The sequence below is a fragment of the Trichechus manatus genome, unplaced genomic scaffold (genome assembly GCF_000243295.1).
Source record: "Trichechus manatus latirostris isolate Lorelei unplaced genomic scaffold, TriManLat1.0 scaffold00144, whole genome shotgun sequence".
Taxonomy (NCBI): Eukaryota; Metazoa; Chordata; class Mammalia; order Sirenia; family Trichechidae; genus Trichechus; species Trichechus manatus.
This window is the reverse complement of record NW_004444080.1, coordinates 969,065-994,271: the sequence shown is the minus strand read 5'-3', so window position 1 is coordinate 994,271 and position 25,207 is coordinate 969,065. Positions and strand designations below refer to the sequence as shown.

The following is a 25,207-nucleotide window of genomic DNA, read 5'->3' as shown; positions in this document are numbered from 1 at the left end:
CATTGTTGCAGCCACTGTGTCAATCCATCTCATTGAGGGTCTTCCTCTTTTTTGCTGACCTTCTACCTTACCAAGCATGATGTCCTTCTCCAGGGACTGACACCTCCTGATAACATGTCTGAAGTATGTAAGACATAGTCTCATCACCCTTGCTTCTTAAGGAGCATTCTGGTTGTACTTCTTCCAAGACAGACTTGTTTGTTCTTTTGGCAGTCCATGGTATACTCAACATTCTTTGTCAACACCACAATTCAAAGGCGTCAATTCTTCTTCGGTCTTCCTTATTCACTGCCCAGCTTTCACACGCATACGAGGCGAGTGAAGATACCATGGCATGGGTCAGGCACATCTGAGTCTTCAAAGTGACATCTTTGCTTTTCAACACTTTAAAGAGGTCTTTTGCAGCAGATTTGCCCAATTCAATGCATCTTCTGATTTCTTCACTGCTGCTTCCACGGGTGGTGATTGTGGATCCAAGTAAAATAAAATCCTTGACAACCTCAATCTTTTCTCCCTTTATCATGATGTTGCTTACTGGTCTAGTTGTGAGGATTTTCGTTTTCTTAATGTTGAGGTGTAATCCATACTGAAGGCTGTGGTCTTTGATCTTCATCAGTAAAGTGCTTCAAGTCCTCTTCACTTTCAGAAAGCAAGGTTGTGTCATCTGCATGGTTGTTAATGCATCTTCTTCCAATCTTGATGGCCCATTTTTCTTCATAGAGTCCAGCTTCTCGGATTATTTGCTCAGCATACAGATTGAATAGGTGAAAGGATACCACCCTGATGCACACCTTTCCTGACTTCAAAACATGCAGTATCCCCTTGTTCTGTTTGAATGACCGCCTTTTGATCTGTGTACAGGTTCCTCATAAGCACAATTAAGTGTTCTGGAATTCCCGTTCTTAACAATGTTATCCATAATTTGTTATGATCCATACAGTTGAATGCCTTAGCATAGTTAATAAACACAGGTAAACATCTTTCTGGTATTCTCTGCTTTCAGCCAGGATCCATCCGACATCAGCAATGTTAACCCTGGTCTCACGTCCTCTTCTGAATCCGGTCTGAATTTCTGGCAGTTCCCTGTTGATATACTGCTGTAGCTGCTTTTGAATAACCTTCAGCAAAATTTTACTTACACATGATATTAATGATATTGTTCTATAATTTCTGCATTCAGTTGTATCACCTTTCTTGGGAATAGGCATAAATATGGAACTCTTTCAGTCGGTTGGCCAGATAGCTGTCTTCTAAATTTCTTGACATAGACAAGTGAGCACTTCCAGTACTGCAACCATTTGCTGAAACATCTCAAATGGTATTCTGTCACTTCCTGGAGCCTTGTTTTTTGCCAATGCCTTCAGTGCAGCTTGGACTTCTTCCTTCAGTACCATTGGTTCCTGATCATATGCTACCTCCTGAAATGGTTGAATGTCGACCAATTCTTTTCAGTATAATGACTCTGTGTATTCCTTCCATCCTCTTTTGATGCTTCCTGCGTTATTTAATATTTTCCCCATAGAATCCTTCACTATTGCAACTTGAGGCTTGAATTTTTTCTCCAGTTCTTTCAGCTTGAGAAATGCCAAGCACGTCCTTACCTTTTGGTTTTCAATCTTCAGCTCTTTGCACATGTCATTATAATACTTTACTTTGTCTTCTCAAGCCATCCTTTGAAATCCTCTGTTCAGTTCTTTTACTTCATCATTTCTTCCTTTTGCTTTAGCTACTTGACATTCAAGAGCAAGTTTCAGAGTCTCTTCGGACATCCGTTTTGGTCTTTTCTTTCTTTACTGTCTTTTTAATGACTTCTTGCTTTCTTCATGTATGATTTCCTTGATGTCATTCCACAACTTGTCTGGTCTTCAGTTATTAGTGTTCAATGTGTCAAATCTATTCTTGATATGGTCTCTAAATTCAGGTGGGATATACTCAAGGTCGTACTTTGGCTCTCATGGACTTGTTCTAATTTTCTCAGTTTCAACTTGAACTTGCATATGAGCGTTTGATGGTCTGTTCCGCAGTCAGTCCCTGGCCTTGATCTGACTGATGATTCTAACTGAGCTTTTCCATCGTCTCTTTCCACAGATGTGATAGATTTGATTCCTGTGTATTCCATCTGGTGAGGTCCATGCGTATAGTCACCGTTTATGTTGGTGAAAAAAGGTATTTGCAATGAAGTTGTTGGTCTTGCAAAATTCTATCACGCAATCTCTGGTATTGTTTCTATCACCAAGGCCATATTTTCCAACTACCGATCCTTCTTCTTTATTTCCAACTTTCACATTCCAATCACCAGTAATTATCAATGCATCCTGATTGCATGTTCGATCAATTTCAGACTGCAACAGCTGGTAAAAATCTTCAATTTCTTCATCTTTGGCCTTAGTGGTTGGTGCGTAAATCTGAATAATAGTTGTATTAACTGATCTTCCTTGCAGTTATATGGATATTATCCTATCACTAACAGTGTTGTACTTCAGGATAGATCTTGAAATGTTCTTTTTGACAATGAATGCAACGTCATTTCTCTTCAAGTTGTCATTCCTGGCATAGCAGACCATATGATTGTCTGATTCAAAATGGCCATGCCAGTTCATTTCAGCTCACTAATGCCTAGGATATCAATGTTTATGTGTTCCATTTCATTTTTGACTATTTCCAATTTTCTAGATTTATACTTCATACATTCCACATTCCAATTATTAATGGATGTTTGCAGCTCTTTCTTCTCATTTTGAGTCATGCCACATCAGCATATGAAGGTCCTGAAAGCTTGACTCCATCCATGTCATTAAGGTCGACTCTAATTTGAGGAGGCAGCTCTTCCCCAGTCGTCTTTTGAGTGCCTTCCAACCTGGGGGGCTCATTTTCTGGCACTGTATCAGACAATGTTCTGCTGCTATTCATAAGGTTTTCACTGGCTAACTCTTTTCAGAAGTGGACTGCTGGGTCCTTCTTTCTAGTCTGTCTTAGGGTGGAAGCTCACCTGAAACCTGTCTACCATGGGTGACCCTGCTGGTATCTGAATACCGGTGGCATAGCTTCCAGCATCACAGTAACACGCAAGCCCCCACAGTACGACAAACTGACAGACACACAGGGGAATAGTGCAATAGGTAATAGAAAAATAAAAGTCACTCAGATTGGAAAGGAGAAGTAAAATTCTCTTTATTTGCAAGAAACATGATTGTCTATGTAGAGAATCCCGTGGAATCTACAAAAAAGCTTCTGGAACTAACATGTGAGTTGAGCAAAATTGTAGGATACAAGATAAACACACACAAAAAAATCAATTAACTTTCTATATGCTAAGATCAAAAATTGAAATAAAAATACTATTTACAATAGCATAAAAAATCTGAAATACTTAAGAGACAAATATGACAGAATATGTCCAAGAATTGTACACTAAAATTATGAACACTACAGAGAGGAATTAAAGAAGACCTAAATAAATGAGACGATATACTGTGTTCATGGAGAAGAAGACTCAAAACTGTTAAAATGTCAATTCTCCTCATTTGATCTATGGATTCGGCACAATCTCATCAAAATCTCAGAATTTTTTTGTAAATTATTGAGTCGATTCTAAAATTCCTAACGTCAATGCAAGCAAACATATCCAAAACTACTCTGAAAAAGAACAAACTTGGAAGAGCTACACTACTCGACTTCAAAACCTACTATCAAGCTACTGTTATCAAGATAGTATGAACTGTCATGAAGATACAAAAATAGATCAATAGAACAGACTAGAGCCCAGAAATAGACCCACACATATATGGTCAACTGATTTTTGACAATGGTACCAAGATAACCAAATGAGCACAGAAAAGTCTTTTTCACAAATCAGTGATAGACCAACTAGAGAGACATACAGAAGAGTAAACCTGGACCCTTTCCTTAAACACATCATACATAAAAGTGAATGAAAAACGGATCATATCTAAATACAAAACTTAGAACTATAAAACTTCTGAAAGAAAACGTAAGAAAAAAATCTTGGTGACCTTAGGTTAGGGAACAATTTCTGAGATATGACATCAAAAGTATGATCCATAAAAGAAAAAAAATTAATAAATTAGACTTCAACAAAATTAAAATCATCTGCTCTGCAAAAGGCATGGTTAAGGGAATGAAAATAGAACCACAAACTGGGGGAAAATATTTGCAAATCCCATACCAGATAAAGGATTTATATCCAGAATAAATAAATAACTTTCAAAAAACTCAATAATAAGGTTGGCTGGGAGCAGAGGGAGAGAAAGAGAAGGATTACAAAAGGGGCTGGAGGAAACTTTTGAGGGTGATGAGTATATTCATGGGTATGTTCACTCCATTTGTGGTGAGGGTTTCACTGGTGTATTCATATGTCAAAACTTATAAAATTGTGCACTTTTAATATGTGCCCTTTACTGTATTAGTTATAGATCAAAGCTGAAAAACATAAACCATATACTACCCTTAGTTATTAAGTAATTATACGCTAAACATATCTTATTATTCACTCTTGTATTAGAACAGCCATTCTGTATCCTTCACATTCTGCTTTTGAATATTACTGAACTCAAGGTCTTTCAAAAACTTAGTTAACTATAATAGTAACTGCAGTTTATATATCAAATCAACAATGTTCAAATCACTACAACCTGGGGAGTAGAAGCCACTTTAAGATGTCTTCTCTGTCCTTTCCATACTTCCCTGGTATCCTTGAAAACATCCTAGCACTCTAGCAATAACAGGAGCCCTGCTTCAATGCAATGGAGAACAAACCAAAATCTGGGGAAAAGTGTGGCTGGTCTTGTCTCACTTTTAGTGACAATGTTGGAAAATATATTTATTTTTTATAATCATGAGTTAATATTTATTTTTCTAATTTAATATATTATTTTGGTACACTCTTTTATACTATGAAATCATTCCTCCTAGGATACTCAAACATTCTATTACACCGACAAATTTACTAAACATTTTTCCTTATGCGTTTTTATTTATTTAAATACTTCCTTATACCTATTTCATTCCCCTCAAATTTTGAGACTAAAGCACTATTTAATGAATGTATTCACCTGTAGTCTCCCCTAAAAGTTAGACAGCCTTTAGTCAAAATAGAAATAATTACTGATTTCCCACCCATACAGTCCATTGTTAAGAAAATACCTGTGAATAAAGATGGGGACTGTTCTTTTAAAATGCTTCAGATATCTGAAGTGTTTCTTCAGAAAACCCAAGATTCAAAGAGATCCTAAAAGTCATTAACACCCAATATGATACATGAGAAAATTGACTCCAGAGAGTGGAATGTTCCTTTTCTTAAAATCAATTGCCTCAACCAACGAGATAACAGGTGCACGGCTACAAAGGACCTATCTAGTTCAATATAGAATTGCCTTTATTTTTTAATCAATTTTTGGGCCTAAATCATACATGCAATTAAAATTCTAGCTTTCTTTTCTTCTTCATTATTAAGGAAAATCAGTTTGGTTCAAGGAAAATCCTAAAACTGAGAATATGTAGATATGTTCCACTCATGTCTAAAATTGCTCTATGGTAGAGGTAAATCCCTCACAGTGATGTTTGACAAGTGGTAAATTTTTCTACACCACAACATTAAATATTGGGTAAGATATTCTCTGTGAACATAGGATTTCAGCAAAAAATAGTAAGAGACTGTTGAGCTTTCCAAATTTATTCTAATCTGGTTAAATACTTCTATACTTGCCTAGAGAAATATGAATGGTCTGCTTTAAATACTGCAATATGGACACTATGAGGGAATGGAAGTTCTAAGCATTCCTGGAAAAAATTATAGTCTACGTGTGCGATGGTTGAGATTGTGTATCAACTTGGCTGGGCCATGATTCTTAGTGTTTTAATGTGATCACTCCCATGACTGAATATACTATGAGTAGCCAATCAGATGAAAGAGTGTCTCCTTGAGGGTGTGGCCTGCATCTGAATATAAGCAGACGTTCTGGATTTTTGCTCCCCCTGGATCCTGGGACTGCCTCCTGTTGTCTCATCTCCAGTTCTTGGGACTTGAGCTGTTAACTTATCTGTCGAACTGGGGATTTGTCAATCTTCACAGCCTCTGAGCGGAGCCCTGCTCTCTGATCTGCTGATTTTGGGTTCACCAGCCCCTGCAGCTATGTCAATCAGGAGAAACCTTGTTGTCTTGCCTGCCGATCTTGGGATTTGTCACCCTTCACAGCCTGTAAGCAGGAGCCCTGCTCTCCGACCTTCCAATCTTGGGCTTGCCAGCTTCTTTGGCTGTGAGACTTGGGATGTTCTAGCCTCTACAATCACGTGAGCTGTTTCCTTGATATAAACCTCTCTCTCTGTATATATTTACACGCTTTACTGGTTTTACTTCTCAGAGAACCCAGCCTAAGACATTTGGTACTGAGAGTGGTTCTAGAGAAACAAAATTGTAAGGATGAGTTTTCTAAACTGGTTCTCAAGTCTGGTTAGTCTTAAAGATGTTGATGACTCTGCTTCAGCAGTAAAGAGGCCACTGCTAGTCCATGGAGTGAGGTGGTGATATGAATATGCAAAATATCACCACCAGTAGATCAGGTATTGGTGAAAGGCGAGGCTCAGGGTGAACATATGTGTGATATCTTTCTACAGTTTTCTCAGAATGAGAAGTATAAGGAAGCTGGTTGGTTTGTCCTATTTTCGCTAGACAAACTGGTGAAAGAAAGAGATGCGCTCAGTCAGGGCTTCAGAGTCAAAGCTCAAGCGCTGCATACATGACCTCAAGGCTTCCACTTGTGCTCTGGAAGAAAGCCTTATTTCTTGTAGTAACAGAGTTGAAATTGCTGAAAACCAAACCCGGAGTCTTACTGTAAGAGTGGCTGAATTATAACGCCAGCTCAACTGCCAACCTCGAGAGGTGTCTGAAGTTAAAATGAGAGCATTGATTGAGAAGAAATGGGATACTGAAACTTGGGATGGGGACATATGGGCAGAAAATCAGGAAGATGGGGACACTGAGCCCCTAAGTTCTGTTGAATCACTCCTGCCAGCAGAACCAGTCCCATCTGAAGAGATTACTTCATGTTGGTCTGCTAAATCACTCTGCTCAGAAAAACCATTAGCCCCTCCACTCCCATCTGAGAAGAGTAGCTCTAGCCCAGCTGCCTCTAAAGAGTCCTTGTCTGAGTCATTGCCTGGGGTGTCGCCTGAGGCAGATGCTTTACAAGACTATGCTGAATGTTCTTAAAACAATTCCACACTACTGATTCTGGCTTCTAGACTTATAACTAGGCTTAAGTTCCAGCGAGCCCCAAAAGGTGAAGTACAAAGTGTGACCCAGGAGGAGGTATGCTACACTCCAAAAGAACTACTTGACTTTTCCAACATGTACAAATAGAAACCTGGGGAATATGTGTGCGAATGGCTATTTAAGGTGTGGGTTAATGGTGCAAGGAACATAAAGACGGGTCAGTCTGAGTTTATTGATATGGGTCCACTAAGCACAGACTGTTCATTCAATGTTTCAGCTACAGAAGTTAGGGAAGGATCTAACAGTTTATTTGGTTGGGTTGCTGAAGCATGGATTATGAGGTGGCCTACACTAAATCAAGCTGAAGTACCAGACCTGCCTTGGTATACTGTAGAAAAAGGTATCCAAAGGCTTAGGGAAATTGGCATGCTAGAGTGGATTTATCAAGTTTGAGCCACAGACCGATACATGGAGTGCCCAGAGGACACACCTTTTACCACAACTTTGAGGAACAAATTTGTGAAGGGAGCTCCAGTATTCTTGAAGACTACAGTGATTGCTATTTTATGCAAGTCAGATTTGACACTGGGAACTGCCCTAACTGAATTAAGACACCTAACTACAGGGGGGCTGATTGGACCTCGTGGTAGTAGGAGCCAAGTAGCTGCACTCAATCGACAAAGACAAGGTGGGCGTGGTTACAGTAATGGACAGCTTAGTCAAAGCAGTGATCAGAATAGTCTGACTCATATGGACTTATGGCATTGGCTACTTAGTCATGGTGTCCCTAGGAGTGAAACAGATAGGAAATCTACTAAATATTTACTTGCTCTATACAAACAGATGAATCCTAGGTCAGCTGAACAGCAGTCTAACTCAAATCACCAAAATAGAGTCACGGTCCCTCAATCAATTCCAAGATTTGAGCGAGTTTAAAGACCCACAACCCCTTGAATGAAGGGGAGGCTGAGTCCCCTTGAGGAAGGACTCCAATACACTGCCAAAAATTTTTACTGTTAATCTTTCTCCCAGTCTTCCCCAAAGGGCTCTATGGCCTTTTATGAGAGTGACTGTTCATTGGGGAAAAGGAAATAATCAGACTTTTGGGGGATTACTGGATACTGGCTCTGAACTGACACTAATTCTAGGAGACCCAAAACGTCACTGTGGCCCACCAGTCAGAGTATGTTCATATGGAAGTCAGGTTATTAACGGAGTCTTGACTCATGTCCATCTCAAAGTAGGTCCAGTGGGTCCCCGAACCCATCCTGTAGTGACTTCCCCAGTTCCAGAATGCATAATTGGAAAAGATACACTCAGCAACTGGCAGAACCCCCACATTGGATCCCTGACAAGTGGAGGAAGGGCTTTTATGGTAGGAAAAGCCAAGTGGAAGCCAGTAGAACTGCCCCTACCTAGGAAAATAGTAAACCAAAAGCAACACTGCATTCCTGGAGGCATTGTAGAGATTACTGCCACCATCAAAGACTTGAAGGATGCAGGGGTGGTGATTCCCACCACATCCCCATTCAACTTGCCTATTTGGCCTGTGCAAAAAACAGATGGATCTTGACGAATGACAGTAGATTTTCGAAAACTTAACTAGGTGGTGACTCCCATTGCAGCTGCTGCTCCAAATGCAATTTCACTGCTTGAGCAAATTAATACATCTCCTGGTACCTGGTATGCAGCTATTGATCTGGCTAATGCCTTTTTCTCCATACCTGTTTCAAAGGACCATAAGAAGCAGTTTGCCTTCAGCTGGCAAGCCCAGCAATCCACCTTCACTTGCCTACCTCAGGGCTACATCAACTCTCCAGCCCTGTCATAATTTAGTCCACAGGGACCTTGATCGCTTTCCCTTCCACAAGATGTCACACTGGTCCATTACAATGATGACATTATGCTGACTGGACCTAGTAAGGAAGAAGAGTCAATGACTCTAGATTTATTGTTAAAACATATGCGTACTAGAGGATGGGAAATTAATCCCACAAAAATTCAAGCACCTTCCACTCCAGTGAAACTTCTAGGGGTCCAGTGGTGTGTGGCATGTCGAGACATTCCTTCTAAAGTGAAGGATAAGTTACTGCATCTTGTTGCTACTACAACGATAAAGGAGGCACAATGCCTAGTGGGCGTCTTTGGATTTTGGAGGCAACATATTCCTCATTTGGGTGTGCTACTCTAGCCTATTTATCAAGTGACTTGAAAAGCTGCTAGTTTTGAGTGGGGCCCAGAACAAGAGAAGGCTCTGCAACAGGTTCAGGCTGCTGTGCAAGCTGCTATGCCACTTGGACCATATGATCCAGCTGATCCAATGGTTCTTGAAGTGTCCGTAGCAGACAGAGATGCTCTCTGGAGTCTCTAGCAGGCCCCTATTGGTGAATCACAGTGGAATACCTTAGAATTTTGAAGCAAAGCTCTGCCATCCTCTGCAGATAACTACTCTCCTTTTGAGAAACAACTTTTGGCTTATTACTGGGCCTTAGTAGAGACTGAATGCTTAACCAGGGGACACCAAGTCACCATGCAGCCTGAGCTGTCCATCAGGAACTAGGTGTTGTCTGACCCACAGAGTCATAAAGTTGGATGTGCACAGCAGCACTCCATCATTAAATGGAAGTGGTATATTCGAGATCAAGCCTGAGTAGGACCCGAAGGCACAAGTTGCACGAGGAAGTGGCCCAAATGCCCATGTTCTCCACTCCTGTCACATTACCTTCCATCTCCCAGTCTGTACCTATGGCTTCATGGGGAGTTCCTTATGATCAGTTGACTGAAGAGAAAACTAATGCCTGGTTTACAGATGGTTCTGCACGATATGCAGACACCACTAGAAAGTGGACAGCGGCAGCACTACAGCCCCTTTCTGGGACCCCCCTGAAGGACAGTGGTGAAGGGGAATCCTCTCAATGGGCAGAACTTCGAGCAGTGCACCTGGTTGTTCACTTTGCTTGGAAGGAGAAATGGCCAGATGTGTGATTATATACTGATTCATGGGCTGTTGCCAATGGTTTGGCTGGATGGACAGGAACTTGGAAGGGACGTGATTGGAAAATTGGAGACAAGGATTTATGGGGAAGAGGTATGTGGATAGACCTCTCTGAATGGGCCAAAGAAGTGAAGATATTCGTGTCTCATGTGAATGCTCTCCAAAGGGTGACCTCAGCAGAGGAAGATTTTTAACAATCAAGTGGATAGGATGACGTGTTCTGTGGAAACCAGTCATCCTCTTTCCCCAGCTACTCATGTCATTGCTCACTGGGCTCATGAACAAAGTGGCCATGGTGTCAGGGATGGAGGTTATGCATGGGCCCAGCAGCATGGACTTCCACTCACCAAGGCTGACTTGGCTACAGCCACTGCTGAGTGCCCAATCTGCAGCAGCAGAGACCAACACTAAGTCCCCAGTATGGCACCATTCCTCGAGGTGATCAGCCAGCAACCTGGTGGCAAGCTGATTACATTGGACCACTTCCATCATGGAAAGGGCAGCGTTTTGTCCTTACTGGAATAGACACTTACTCTGGATATGTATTTGTCTTCCCTGCACTCAATGCTTCTGCCAAAACTACCATCCGTGGACTTACAGAATGCCTTATACACCGCGTGTTATCCCACACAGCACTGCCTCAGATCAAGGGACTCACTTCACAGCAAATCAAGTGTGGGCTCATGCTCATGGAATTCACTGGTCTTACCATGCTCCCCATCATCCTGAAGCAGCTGGCTTGACAGAACAATGGAATCTCCTTCTAAAGACACAATTATGGTGCCAGCTAGGTGGCAATACTTTGCAGGGTTGGGGCAATGTTCTCAGGAGGCTGTATATGCTCTAAACCAGTGTCCAATATATGGTGCTGTTTCTCCCATAGCCAGGATTCATAGGCCCAGGAATCAAGGGGTGGAAATGGGAGTGACACCACTTGATATTACCCCTAGTGACCCACTGAGAAGATTTTTGCTTCCTGTCCCCTTGACTTTATGGTCTTCAGGCCTAGACGTCTTAGTTCCAAAGGGAGGAATACTCCCACCTGGAGACACATCACTGTTTCGATTGAACTGGAATTTAAGAATGCCACCTGGCCACTTTGGGCTCCTTATGCCTCTGGCTCAACAGGCAAAGAAGGGAGTTACCATACTGGCTGGTGTGATTGATCCTAATTACCAAGAGGAAAATTGGATTGATATTACATAATGGAGGTAAAGAAGGGTATGCCTGGAATGCAGGAGATTCCTTAGGGTGTCTCTTAGCACTACCACGCCCTGTGATTAAAATCAATGGAAAACTACAGCAACCTAATTCCAACATGGCTACTAATGACTCAGACCCTTCAGGAATGAAGGTTTGGCTCACCCCACCAGGCAAAGAACCATGACCAGCTGAGGTGCTTGCTGAGGGCAAAGGGAATATGGAATGTGTGGTGGAAGAAAGTAGTTCTAAATACCAGTTACAGCCATATGACCAGTTGCAGAAACGGGGACTGTAACTGTTACGAGTATTTCTGCTTGTATGTATGCATCAAACATTTTTGTTTCCTTCGCTTATAAAATATAAGATGTAAACGGGGCTAGTGTGTTTTTGATTATATGCGTGTTAGTTGTATCATGTTAGGCTCAAGTATGACTTTCTAATTGTCTTTATTCAGAGATTTATGTATGGTTTAAGGAGATGTGTACGTTGGCCAGGTTGACAAGGGTTAGACTGTGACGGTTAACACTGTCAGTCAACTTGGCTGGGCCATGATTCTCAGTGTTTTAATGTGATCACTCCCATGACTGAATATACTGCGAGTAGCCAATCAGATGAAAGAGTGTCTCCTTGAGGGTGTGGCCTGCATCTGAATATAAGCAGAGGTTCTGGCTTTTTGCTCCCCCTGGATCCTGGGACTGCCTCCTGTTGTCTCATCTCCAGTTCTTGGGACTTGAGCTGTCAGCTTATCTGCCGAACTTGGGATTTGTTGATCTTCACAGCCTGTGAGCAGAGCCCTGCTCTCTGACCTACTGATCTTGGTTTCGCCAGACCCTGCAGCTACGTGAATCAGGAGAAACCTTGTGGTCTTGCCTGCTGATGTTGGAATGTGTCAACTTTCACAGCCTGTGAGTGGGAGCCCTGCTCTCCAGCCTGCTGATCTTGGGCTCGCAGCTTCTTCCGCTGCGTGACTTGGGAGAGGCCTCTACACTGATCCGTGGACTTGGGACGTTCTAGCCTCTACAAACACGTGAGCTGTTTCCTTCATATAAACCTCTCTCTATATATATATTTATACGCTTTACTGGTTTTGCTTCTCTACAGAACCCAGCCTAAGACAACTGGTAAGTAAATAATATATATATATATATTCATATTAAATGGCTTAATCAAAAGAAATGTTATAAATCAAAAACATTGTAACAGAAATAAAGAATGACTTTGATGGACTCATCAGTGGACTAGACATGGCCAAGGAAAGAATCAATGAGCTTGAAGACATATCAACAGAAATTTCCCAAACTGAAAAGCAAAGAGAAAAAACACTGAAACAAACAAAATCCAGAACAGAATATCCAAGAACTCTGGGACAATTACAAAAGGTATGACATACACATAATGGGAATACAAGGAAGGAGAAATAAGAAAGGAACAAAATAAATATTTGAAGTAACAATGGCTGAGAATTTTCCAAAATTGCTGACAGACACTAATCCACAGATTCAGGTAGCTCAGAGAATACCAAGTAGAATAAATATAAAAAAACCTACATGTGGGCATATCATGTTCAAACTGCAGAAAGTCAAAGACAGCAAGAAAATTCTTGAAAAAGCCAGAAGAGAAAAAAAAAAAAATAACCCTTATCTAAAAAGGAACAGGATTAAGAATTATATGTTGTAATTTTCTTCAGAAACCATGCAGACAAGAAGGGAGTAGAGTGAAATATTTAAAGTGTTGAAAGAAAAAAACACCAATCTAGAATTCTGATCCCAGTGAAATTATCCTTCAAAAGTGAAGTAAAAATAATTTCTCAAACAAAAAGTGAGAGAATTTGTTGCCAGTAGACCTGCCTTGCAAGAAATGTTAAAAGAAGCTCTTTTATGAGAAGAAAAACAACAACCAGAAGCTCAGGTCTACATAAAGAAAGGAAGAGCATTTGAGAAGGAATAAATGAAAGTAAAATAATCTTTTATTTTTCTTATTCTTAACTGATCTACCAGCTAACAGTCTGTTTAAAATAATAATAAATATCAACAATATACCAGATGATTATAGTGTATGGGTATGTGAAGTGTATGACAGCAATGTTATAAGGGACAGGAAGCAGGAATTCAGGATACTGTGTTACAAGGTACTTGTACTACTCATGAAGTAGTATAGTGTTATTTCAAAGTGAATTTAGATCAGTTGTAAATATATATAGCAAACTTTAGAATGATCACTAAAATTCTTTTAAAAGAAGTATATCAAATGTGCTAAGGGAAAAAAGAAAATGGAATCATACAAAATGCCCAATTAAACCCAGAGACGGAGGTGGGGGGAAGGTAGAAAACAAAAAAAAAGAAATAAAGATCAGGGGCAACAAATAGAAAACAGTTAAAAACATGGTAGATATCAATTCATGTATATCAATACTCACTTTAAACGTGAATGGTCTAAGTATACCAATTAAAACACAGAGACTATCACAATAGACTGAAAAATAAGATCCAACCAAATGTCATCTACAAGAAACTCATTTTAAATATAAAGACACAGATTAAAAGCAAACAGATGGTGAATAGTATACCATGCTAACATCAACCAAAAGAAAGTTGGAGTAGCCATATTAATTTCAGACAAAGCAGATTTCAGAGCAAGGTAAATTATCAGGGATCAAGAAAGGCATTACATAATGATAAAGGGGTCAATTCCATAAAAAGACATAGTAAATGGTTTTAGCGGGCAAGAAAAAGATTATTCAAATAGAGTTACTAGGGAACTTCTACTAACTTTTACTTCTGACACTGTACAGTGAATCTAATAATTTATTTTCCAAGTATCTACATGTAATAAACTTTTCCATAAAACAATTTCGCATTAATATATTGAGTGTTAATAAAGTTTATCTTTTCAATCAAGTAATTTCAGAGATATCTTTTCAAAGAAAACAGAGATATAAACATAGATTATTTATAAGGATGTGTACCACAATCTCATTTATCATAATAAACTGACATGAACCTAAATATCTAATGATCGGGAATGATTAAATTTCGCCACATCTGCAAACGGCAATATTATAAAGGCATTATAAATCATATTATCAAAAGATATTTAATAACATGGCCACCTGTAACTTATTCTGCTTTTTAATTTTTGTTTTGAACATTTTATTGTGCTTTAGGCGAAATTAGTTTTCCAATCAATGATTCTTAAAAAAATTTGTTCCATGACATTGGTTACAATCCCTGCAATGTGTCAGAACTCTCCCCATTTCCTTCCTGGGTTTCCCGTTTCCATTAGTCCAGTTTCTCTGTCCTTCCCTGCCTTCTTATCTTTGGTTTTGGGCATATGTTGCCCTTTGGTCTTGTACAGTTGAATGTTCTAAGGAGCACATTCTTCATGGGTGTTACTGTTTATTTTACACCCCCGTCTATTATTTGGCTCCACCACTCATCTGTCAGTTTGTCATACTGTGGTGGCTTGCGTGTTGCTGTGATACTGGAAGCTATGCCACCGGTATTTTAAATACCAGCAGGGTCACTCATGGTGGATAGGTATTGGCCATTTTGAATCAGATAATAATACGGTATATTATGCCAGGAATGACAAATTGCAGAGGAATAGCATCGCATTCATCGTCAAAAAGATCATTTCAAGATCTATCCAGAAATACAACACTGTTAGTGATAGGATAACATCCATATGCCTAACAGAAGACCAGTTAATACAACTATTATTCAAATTTACGCACCAACCACTAAAACCAAACATGAAGAAATTAAAGATTTTTACCAACTTCTGTAGTCTGAAATGGATCAAACATGCAATTAAGATGCATTGATAATTACTGGTGATTGGAATGCAAAAATTGGAAACAAAGAAGAAGGACTGATAGTTGGAAAACATGGCCTTGGTGACAGAAATGATGTTGGAGACTGCATGATAGAATTTTGTAAGACCAACAACTTTTTCATTGCAAACACCTATTTTCAACAACATAAACAGCGACTATACACATGGACCTCGCCAGATGAATACACAGGAATCAAATCGACCACATCTGTGGAAAGAGACAATGGAGAAACTCAATATTATCAGTTAGAACAAGGCTAGGGGTCGACTGTGGAACAGACCATCAATTGCTCATATGCCAATTCAAGTTGAAGCTCAAGAAAATTTTAAAAAGTCCGCGAGAGCCAAAGTACGACCTTCAGTATCTCCCACCTAAATTTAGAGACCATCTCAAGAACAGACTTGACATACTGAACACTAATGACCAGAGATCAGATGAGTTGTGGGATGACATCAAGGGCATCATACATGAAGAACGCAAAAGGTCATTAAAAAGAGAGGCAAGAAAGAAAAGATCAAAATGGATGTCACAGGAGACTCTGAAACTTGCTCTAGAACAGAGAGCTGCTAAAGCGAACAAAGGAAAAAAAATTATCAGTAAAAGAGCTGGACAGAAGATTTCAAAGGGGAGCTTGAGAAGATAACGTAAAGAATTATAATAACATGTGCAAAGACCTCGCATTAGAAAACCAAAGAATACGCTTGGCAATTCTCAAGCTGAAAGAACTGAAGAAAAAAATTCAAGCCTGCAGTTGCAATACTGAAGGATTCTATGGGAAAAATATTCGATGACACAGGAAGCATCAAAAGAAGATGGAAGGAATACATACAGTCACTGTACCAAAAAGAACTGGTTGACGTTCAACCATTTCAGGAGGCACCATATGATCAAGAACCAACTGTACCGAAGGAAGTAGTCCAAACTGCACTGAAGGCATTGTGACAAATAAGGCTCCAGGAATTGATGGAATACCAATAGAGATGTTTCAACCAACGGCTGCAACACTGTGTTTATTTGTCTATGACTAGAAATCTGGAAGACAGCTACCTGGCCAACTGACTGGAAGGGATTCATATTTGTGCACATTCCAAAGAAAGGTGATCCCACCAAATGTGGAAATTATTAAACAACATCATTAATATCACGTGCAAGTAAAACTGTGCTGAAGATAACTCAAAATGGTTGCAGCAATACATCGACAAAGATCTGCCAGAAATGCAAGCCTGATTCAGAAGAGGATGTAGAATGAGGGATACCACCGATGTCAGACAGATTTTGGTTGAAAGCAGAGAATACCAGAAAGATGTTTACCTGTGTTTTATTGACTACACAAAGGCATTCAACTGTGTGGATCATAACAAACTATAGATAACATTTCAAAGAATGGGAATTCCAGAACACTTAATTGCGCTCATGTGGAACACGTACATAGACCAAGAAGCAATCATTTGAACAGAACAAAGGGATACAGAGTGGTTTAAAATCAGAAGAGGTGTGTGTCAGGATTGTATCTTTTCACCATATTTATTAAATTTGTATGCTGAGAAAATAATCTGAGAAGTTGGACTATATGAAGAACACAGCAGCAGGATTGGAGGAAGACTCATTAACAACCTGCGATATGCAGATGACACAAACTTGCTTGCTGAAAGTGAAGAGGACGTGAAGCACTTAGTGATGAAGATCAAAGACCATAGCCTTCAGTATGGATTACACTTCAAAAAAACCAAAAAATACCTCAAAGAAAACAAAAATCCTCACAACTGGATCAATAAACAACATCATGATAAACGGAGAAATGATTGAAGTTGTTAAGGATTTCATTTTACTTGGATCCACAATCAACACCCAATCAACACAATCAAGCAGCAGTCAAGAAATCAAAGGACAGACTGCATTGGGCAAATCTGCTGCAAAAGACCTCTTTAAAGTGTTAAAAAGCAAAGATGTCACTCTGAGGACTAAGGTGTGCCTGACCCAAGCCATGGTATTTTCAATCACCTCATATGCATGCAAAACCTGAACAATGAATTAGGAAGACCAAAGAACTGATGCATTTGAATGGTGGTGTTGGTGAAGAATATTGAATATACCATGGACTTCCAGAAGAAGGAACAAATCTGTTTCGGAAGAAGTACAGCCAGAATGCTCTTTAGAAGAGAGGATGGTGAGATTTCATCGCGTTTACTTTGGACATGCTATCAGGAGGGATCAGTCCCTGGAGAAAGACATCACGCTTGGCAAAGTAGGACAGTGAAAAAGAGGAAGACCCTCAACAAGACAGACTGACAAGTGGCTGCAACAATGGGCTCAAACATAGCAACGACTGTTTGAGGACAGCGTTTCATTCTGTTGTACACTGGGTCTCTATGAGTTGCAGCTGACTTGTCAGCACCTAACAACATTATTTGGCTGAAAGGTGACTTCCAAGGGTGTCTTCAGTTTCAAGTCAGAAGGTTATCTTAGGGCAATGTCTCGAGTTTTTTTTAACTGCCTTGTAATTTTTTATGCAACTTTTTAGATACTTTGAAATCCTTTCTGGAAAAAGGCATGGCTGAAAAGAAAGGTGGTAGCAAGCACCTAAAAAATAATTTTCATACATTTCTATAATTTTATAATTGCGGAGACATCATTTTTACATTGGAGATACACTTATAATGGGATAAAATGAAAAATAACTGCCCAAAATAATTAAAACACGAAGGAAAATACATGGTGACTATGAGAATCACAAATATCTACATCTTTATAAAAATGATTAAATTTATCAAGAAAAATGGTGTCATATTCAACAAAATATCAGAGATTAACTACTTGAGAATAGTTAAACAATCTTTCCCCAATTAAGTTTATACAAATACTGTTTTTTGTATTTACACAAGGGCCCAGAGAAATTGCAGTACCAAGGTTAAAACTCATCTAAAATTTCTAAAACAATTTCTAGACCAGTGGTCTCCCTTCAGAGAAAAAAAAAATCTGCATGCATTTCCAAAATATGTAAAGATTTTTGTTGAAATGTGGCTAGTAAATTTATATTTTTCTTGATATCCGTCAACTGTTACAAACTAAGCAGATGTTCCATATTTATACATTAAACAATGATTTGAAAACCAACTAAATCCTTTATTTCATAGATTTTAAACAGTATAGAAAATTTTGTCACTAACATTTTAAAGTGGGTAGATATCAACTTATATGGTAAAAATCATATCATGATGGAAACATTTCTAAAAATCCATATTCAAAATGTTATCACTATTCAGGGGTTGGCAAACTATTCCCAGCCTGCTATCTGTTTTTGTAAATAAAATTTTATTGGAACTCAGCCACACCCATTAATCTGTGTATTCTGTAGCTGTTTTCATGCCATAATGGCAGAGTTACATAGCTCTATGGCCTGCAAAGCTGAAAATATTTGTCATCTGACCCTTTATAGAAAAACAAATGTGCTGACCTCTGCTCTACAGCATCTATTTCTTTCAAAAAGCAGTTAACCTCTCACTTGATTTACCTCAAAGAGTCAAATTAAGTGTGTTTATCTTTTTTGAAAATATTTTCTAAGCTATTTGCCATTCAAATTTCAGCAAAATTCAAACACTTTCATAATTCATCTTTAAGTTTGACAACCTCTGTGAGATGAAAGAGATGTTCATGGCTACTCGACCTCTTGTTACAAGTACTGTAAATGTTCTACTATTTAAGAGCATATAACCTGTGTATCTGGAGCCCTGGTGGCGCAGCGGTGAAGAGCTCGGCTGCTAACCAAAAAGTCAGCAGTTCAAATCCAGCAGCCACTCCTTGAAAACCGTATGGGGCAGTTCTACTCCATCCTATAGGGTCGCAACCTGGCTTAGGTAAAACAGCAATTCATGGCAATACACTGAAAACCAACAAATGAAGGTGTGACTCTTGACCCCTACTGGATTTACAACACCACTATTCCTCCAGAGTACCCTTTTGTTGTTGTTGTTCAGAACTCATCTAACATACAACTGAGGGCATCAGTGTCAATTAATGTATTAGCAAAATTTAATTACTTTTTTATAACTAAAATCTATATATAGATACCCGTTGCCATTGAGTCAATTCCAACTCCTAGCTACCCTACAGGACAAAGTAGAACTGCCATAGGGTTTCCAAGGAGTGGCTGGTGGATTTGAACTGCTGACTTTTAGTTAGCAGCCAAGATCTTAACTACCACGCCACCAGGGCTCCTATATATAGATAACCCATTGCTGTCAAGTAGATTCCAACTCACAGCGACACTCCTTGGAAATCTAATGGGGCAGTTCTACTCTGTCCTATAGGGTTGCTATGAGCTGGAATTGACTCAAAGGCAATGGACCTATACACAGAAAGAAAGAAAAAATCCTGTATTTTCTTTTTACACCTACTATATAGCTCAGTGCATGCTCCCAGGAGTACACAGTCACCCTGTAGTCTGCTAATCCAGATCACTGAAGCTATAATTTTTATGTACAGTAAATAAAACATTAGAATACTTAAGAGTATGTCAGATTTCATGATTATTTTCTCAATTTGCTAAAACTAGCTTAGGTCATATGTAATAGTACATGGTGTGGCTATCTTTCTCCTCATACTTAACACAAAGAATACTTTTCTCAGATTAGCCACATCCCTCTTGTAGACAACTAGCAAGATGTGACTAAACTATTACTATCAACTAAATTTTTCTCCACTCAATTTACATAAACTCAAGCTGCTAAGCAAGGAACTTTTACATGTAAAGATTTTCTTTAAAAAAAATAGTAAAAATTATAAATTATACCAATCTGTATAAAAGATAGAAGGAAGAATTTCAGGCTTGGGGAATATTCATTTTGTTCATTATTCTGCCAGGAATAAAGTCTATGGGTTTGGTTAGAAGAGGTAATTATTTCATTTTCATACATGTTAAACTACAAGAATTTACAGAGATGTTGGAGTCCACAGGCTGCACAAACAGTTAAGTGACTGATGACTAGCCAAAAGGTTGGCAGCTTGAACCTATCCAGTGGCGCCTTGGAAGAACAAGCTGGCAGTCTGCTCCCAACCCTATTCAGATACTCTGCTCTGCTCATGTAGGGTTGCCGTGAGTCAGAACTGACCTGACAGCCAACTAACAACAACAAAGAGATATTAGTCTTGAAAATGAGGAGGAATCCTTTCTTAAAGAGAAAAGGAAAGAAGAAGGAAGAATGGCTTGGTAACCAATTACATCAAATGGGTTACCGAGTCCTATGAATTATGAAATGTCCCACATGCTGTCCCCTCTTTTTAACTCTGATGTAGTTAAACTCTTATCTTTAACGCGACTTGTTTTTTAAAAAGTCTTTTCTGTCTCCAAGGTCCCTTCTCTTCATCTTTCACACTACAAATTATATTCTACTAATGATATGATCATATCATTACTGCACAAAAAAGTTTGACATATTCCCATTTATATCATTTGGATGAATTTACTGATTTTAACTAGTGTTACAGAATCAACCAGATCACGCTTCTTTCAAAAACCCTTCATAGGTCCCTCTTCAAATAGCTTAGCTAAATTTATAATTTTTGCTAGTTTTAGTAATCAATCAGCAAGTATTTATTAACCGCTGTACACTGCACTAGGTTTGTAAGACTGTCCCTATCCTCAAAGATCTTAAACTCTTGTTTGTCACTATAAGAGTTATAGGCCTTTAGACACTGCTGCATTTTTCATTCCTTAACTGTTCTCTGCTCATTGTGTGATTCAATATCAAACAAAGGAGGTAGCAGTGAACAATTAAGGAAAGGCTTCATTAAAGAGATCGAATTTTAACTGAAACCTGGCAACACACGGAATGATAGTAAAAGGGATTTAATAGATATATGGAACATATAGAAATCTGGCAGGGAGTAATAGGGTGTCAGGATGGGCATGGGAAAAGCCACTGTGGAGGGAATGAGAAGGAAGTGAATTGGGGACTGTAAGGATGCAGGACTCTAATGATGGGGAACAGTGAGATACAATCTTGCCTAGAGAAGGTGGAGTCATTATAGAATGTCTTGGAAGTCAGGCAGAAGTATTTAGATCTTGCTTTGCATACATAAGTTTAATAAAAGGAGAAAGGGTTATGTAAGAAAATTATTATGGCTTGAGTAAGGAAGATGCTATGGAAGAGAGAGACAGGTAAGCAGAGATATTTGGAAAAGAGAGATTGAAGTTAAAGAGAAGAAATCATCAAAGAAAAATACAAGGTTTCTAGGCTTGGAATCCAGGAAAACGAACACATCACTAAAATAAACAAGGAAACCTGGGTACAAAGGAGGTTTGGGAATATGAAAGAGATGAGAGGAATCACCAAGTTTGGTTTTGGACATGTTAGATTTAAGCACATCCAAGTGTAGATACCTTATACGATATCTTAATGCATAATATTGAGACGAAGCCCAGAATCCACGCTGGATTAGACATACAGAGTGATCTATTTAGGGCTTTATCACTATAACCCCCCATAACCAAACCCATTGCTGTCTAATCGACTCTGACTCACAATGACCCTATAGGGCAGAGTAGAACTGCCCCATAGGGTCTCCAGGCGGTATCTTTACAGAAGCAGGCTGCCACATCTTTCTCCTATGGAGTGGCTGGTAGATTCGACTTGCTAACCTTTTGGTTAGCAGCTGAGTGCTTAACCACTGTGCCACCAGGGCTCCTTTTATCACTATAAAGCCATATATTATAAATTATAAATTTTGATCCTCGACAACAAGGAAGGTAGAAGAAGAGAAATTACTATCCTCGTTTAACAAATAAGAAAATTAATGCTTAGAATTAATGTGACTTTCCCAAAGTCAAATAGTTGGTTAGGAGCAGAACCAGAATTGGAGTTCATGTCTTCAGAATTCTGGTTCGCTGCTCTTGCCATTATCCTTATAGGCTTCCAAGAAGAAAGCACACCTCCAGGCCCTTCTCTCAAAAGGAGTCATTAGCATAGAGGCAACAGCTGAGGCCAGGAGGCTGTATAACTATTTGAGGGCAAGAGATCAGAAAAAATAAGGATTCCTAGGGGATACCCACAATTAATTAAAATGTGGAGAGAAGAGAGCCCAGCTAGAGACATCAAGTTTACAGGAGTGTTCAAAACTAGAAAAGTGTAGAGTCAGGGAAGCCAAAAATGGAGTAAGTACTTAGTGATCTTAAATGCCAAACAAAGTTGGAAGAAGATGGGGATTTGTCACGGAGGTAACACATTTGATGGTTGGCATTTTTTTCCCCAAAATTTAACTCATGAAATATTGGGGAAAGAAAAAAAATTCCTCAAAAATATTTAGGACTATCAATGGCCATTTGGTACACTAATACAAATGATTGGATTTTTTATTTTTCATACATTAATCATGTATTTCGAAAGTTATATTAACACAAAGTGGGGTTTTTTAATCTTGAGTAATAACTTTATAAAGTCTAAGAAAAAGCAGTTATATAATTATTCTTATAGAAATGTAATCTGATTTTTGAAATCACAGTTCAAATATATTTCAACATAACCTGATCAGTTATTCCACTTAATTGGGCAAAAAACAATATTTTCAGCTTCTACCTTCTTCATATTCAAGAGCTTTGAATAAGCATAAAAATAGTTTACTTTTTTATGTGATCAATTTTACTAACTCAAAGGCTTAGTAAAGTAAAAGTATGAGCAAAATAAAATGGCAAAACTAGCTATACCCAAAAGAAAATGTAGTAATTTATCAAGTTTCAATACTAATAAATGCTATTAAAACAGTATAGTCAATTTTCTGATCATATATGTAACTTCTGTCTTAAGCAAGACACTTAGCATGCAAATAAAACTATTAAATTTTATCCTTGTTCTAAAATGACAGATACGAAATATTTCCAAAATCAATATTCATTAGTAATATGTTCAGAATACTGCAAGTCTTTGCACAGATCAAGTTTTAGAGAAGTCCTTGGAAACTATATTACATATATCTTAAAGTTTATTTTTTTTTAATTTACTGTAACAGCCAATGAATTAAAAATGTAAAAGACACAAGCAAGCTAATTAATAACTTGCTACTGACCTTGTTCAAGTCTGAAGAGGGTCTTTTCCAGCTTTTCCATTTCGTTTAGAAATAAAATTCGAATCTGTTTACTGTGTTCCATTTTGGCTGTTAGAAGAGTTGAAACCTTTCAGAAGAATTAAAAGAACTCCGAAATCAAATGAGCTATCCCTGTGAAACAGAAAAGAATTAAGATAAAGAAAATAACTGTTACCTTAAACCCTCCAGTGCTGACAGCTACACTTACATGTTCTAGGTTATTTGAGAAAAGCAATGAGAAAGAATGAAATCTTATAAAGGCAAAATTGATAGTCGGTTTCCTCCCTTCCAGCACAATGAGTTAAGACCGAAGCAAAAATACTGAATTACAGATTCTGACCATAAGAAAACACTAAAGCATTCTCAGAAAACACGTTTAGGAAAAAGCCTGGAGTTGGGGGAAATATTCCCAACCCCAAGCCAAAGAGCTCTGAAGACTCCAAATGGCACGCTTGCTTACAAGAGATTAGCCGGCCCAAAGATAACAGGTGGGAGATCTCCCCATTCCCAAATTCGGGTTGGAAGCCACCAATGGGGAGATGAGAACATAGGGAAACAGTTGTTGCCCCTGGAATAGCTGCCGCAGACATATGATGTACAGAGAGAGCTATAGATAGAAAGAACGCATTTCCCTGAGAGGCCAGCAGCATTCCTAGCACTTACACCGAGCAAGTTATACGTGCGGCTTCTGGGACACTGCTGGGCCTGCGACACTAGTGCTAGAGGCAAAGGAGCGGAGGAGAAGGAAAGCAAAAGGGGAAATACCGACTGTCCAGCGGTGGACAGCGGCCCTCGCCTGGGAAGAGCGAGCGCCTTGAAGGGCAAAGGGAGGGGCCGTGAGGGCCGGGCCTGGGAGGAGCGGAGAACCTGCGAGGCGTGTGAGTGGCGGGGCGCTTCTCCGCGGCTCCGCCTCGCGCGAGTCCCGGAGTAACCCCTCGACCCCACGGAGCCGCGCAAGCACACGCACGGGGTGGGTACTGTCACGTCCCCTCGCCCACTTCCGGGAGCTTCGGACTTGTTCTCACCGATCTCTAGTCTCGCGAGAGTGGAGTCGTTGCTGAGTCTCTGTTGGCGGCGGCGAGTGTCTGGGAGATTCCTGAGGCCAAGGGGGCTCTCTATTCTCTTCTGTCCGCCACGAAAAAGTCATGGTGGCCAGGGCGCGCCCCTCTTTTACCAGCCTCCGTACTCCCGGTCGAACTTTAAAATCATGTGGTGGAAGGGCTTCGAGCTATGTTGACCTGCACTGAGCAGGGTGGTTTTGTGGGCAGGGCTGAGTAGTGGGAGTCGCGCAACTTGGCTTTCGGTTCTTTTTCTACCAGCATGTGTTTTTGTTTTTTGACTTGCCCAACTCAAGGTATCAGAGCCTTGTTGCCCCTTCCTAAAATAAGGGGTCTGGCCACAGTCTTTGACATGCCTTCCATCACGTGCCCATCATTTCTAGTTCTCGCACAGACACACCACATCTTCCTAAATGCAGACACGGAAGGACTAGGTGGGTGGAGTGTGAACAGTCTACAGACAATTGAGAGTGCAGATACCACTAGTTTTTACAACGTCAGGTTGTACCAAATGTACACTGGATAGACCTGAAGATTGCCGGAGATTAAGGATCTATGTTGGCTATAGCAGCTCATATATTAGGCCAGAAATCCAGGAGTAGGTGCAGATGCCAAAGCTGACTTTATGCCTGAGGGAAAAGGAAAACTCATCTTTCAGGGCTTTTCAAGGGCAGCTGTTTGTCATGAAGTTTGGGCAAACGGTTTGGGTTAAGCTAGGAAGGTGGAGAAGAATCTGGTTTTCTTTATTGTGGAATTACTGCAGGTCCAAGAGGATAATGAGGCATTTGATAAATTCTATAAATTCTCGC

General features: G+C 39.5%; 1 protein-coding gene across 4 annotated transcripts in view; it reads right to left on the bottom strand.

Moving 5' to 3' along the window:
• Positions 1–24,310, bottom strand: part of AGL (amylo-alpha-1, 6-glucosidase, 4-alpha-glucanotransferase) — a 93,187-nt gene extending 68,877 nt beyond the window's left edge. The window contains exons 1-2 of one of the 4 annotated variants that reach the window (XM_023739982.1): positions 24,208–24,310; positions 23,323–23,472 (exon numbers count right to left, since the gene is read on the bottom strand). In XM_023739982.1, coding sequence (XP_023595750.1) covers positions 23,323–23,404 — 82 coding nt within the window. In that variant the 5' untranslated portion in view covers positions 23,405–23,472; positions 24,208–24,310. The other 3 variants (XM_023739979.1, XM_004385714.3, XM_023739981.1) reach the window with 3 other exon arrangements.
• Positions 24,311–25,207: the final 897 nt, after the last annotated feature.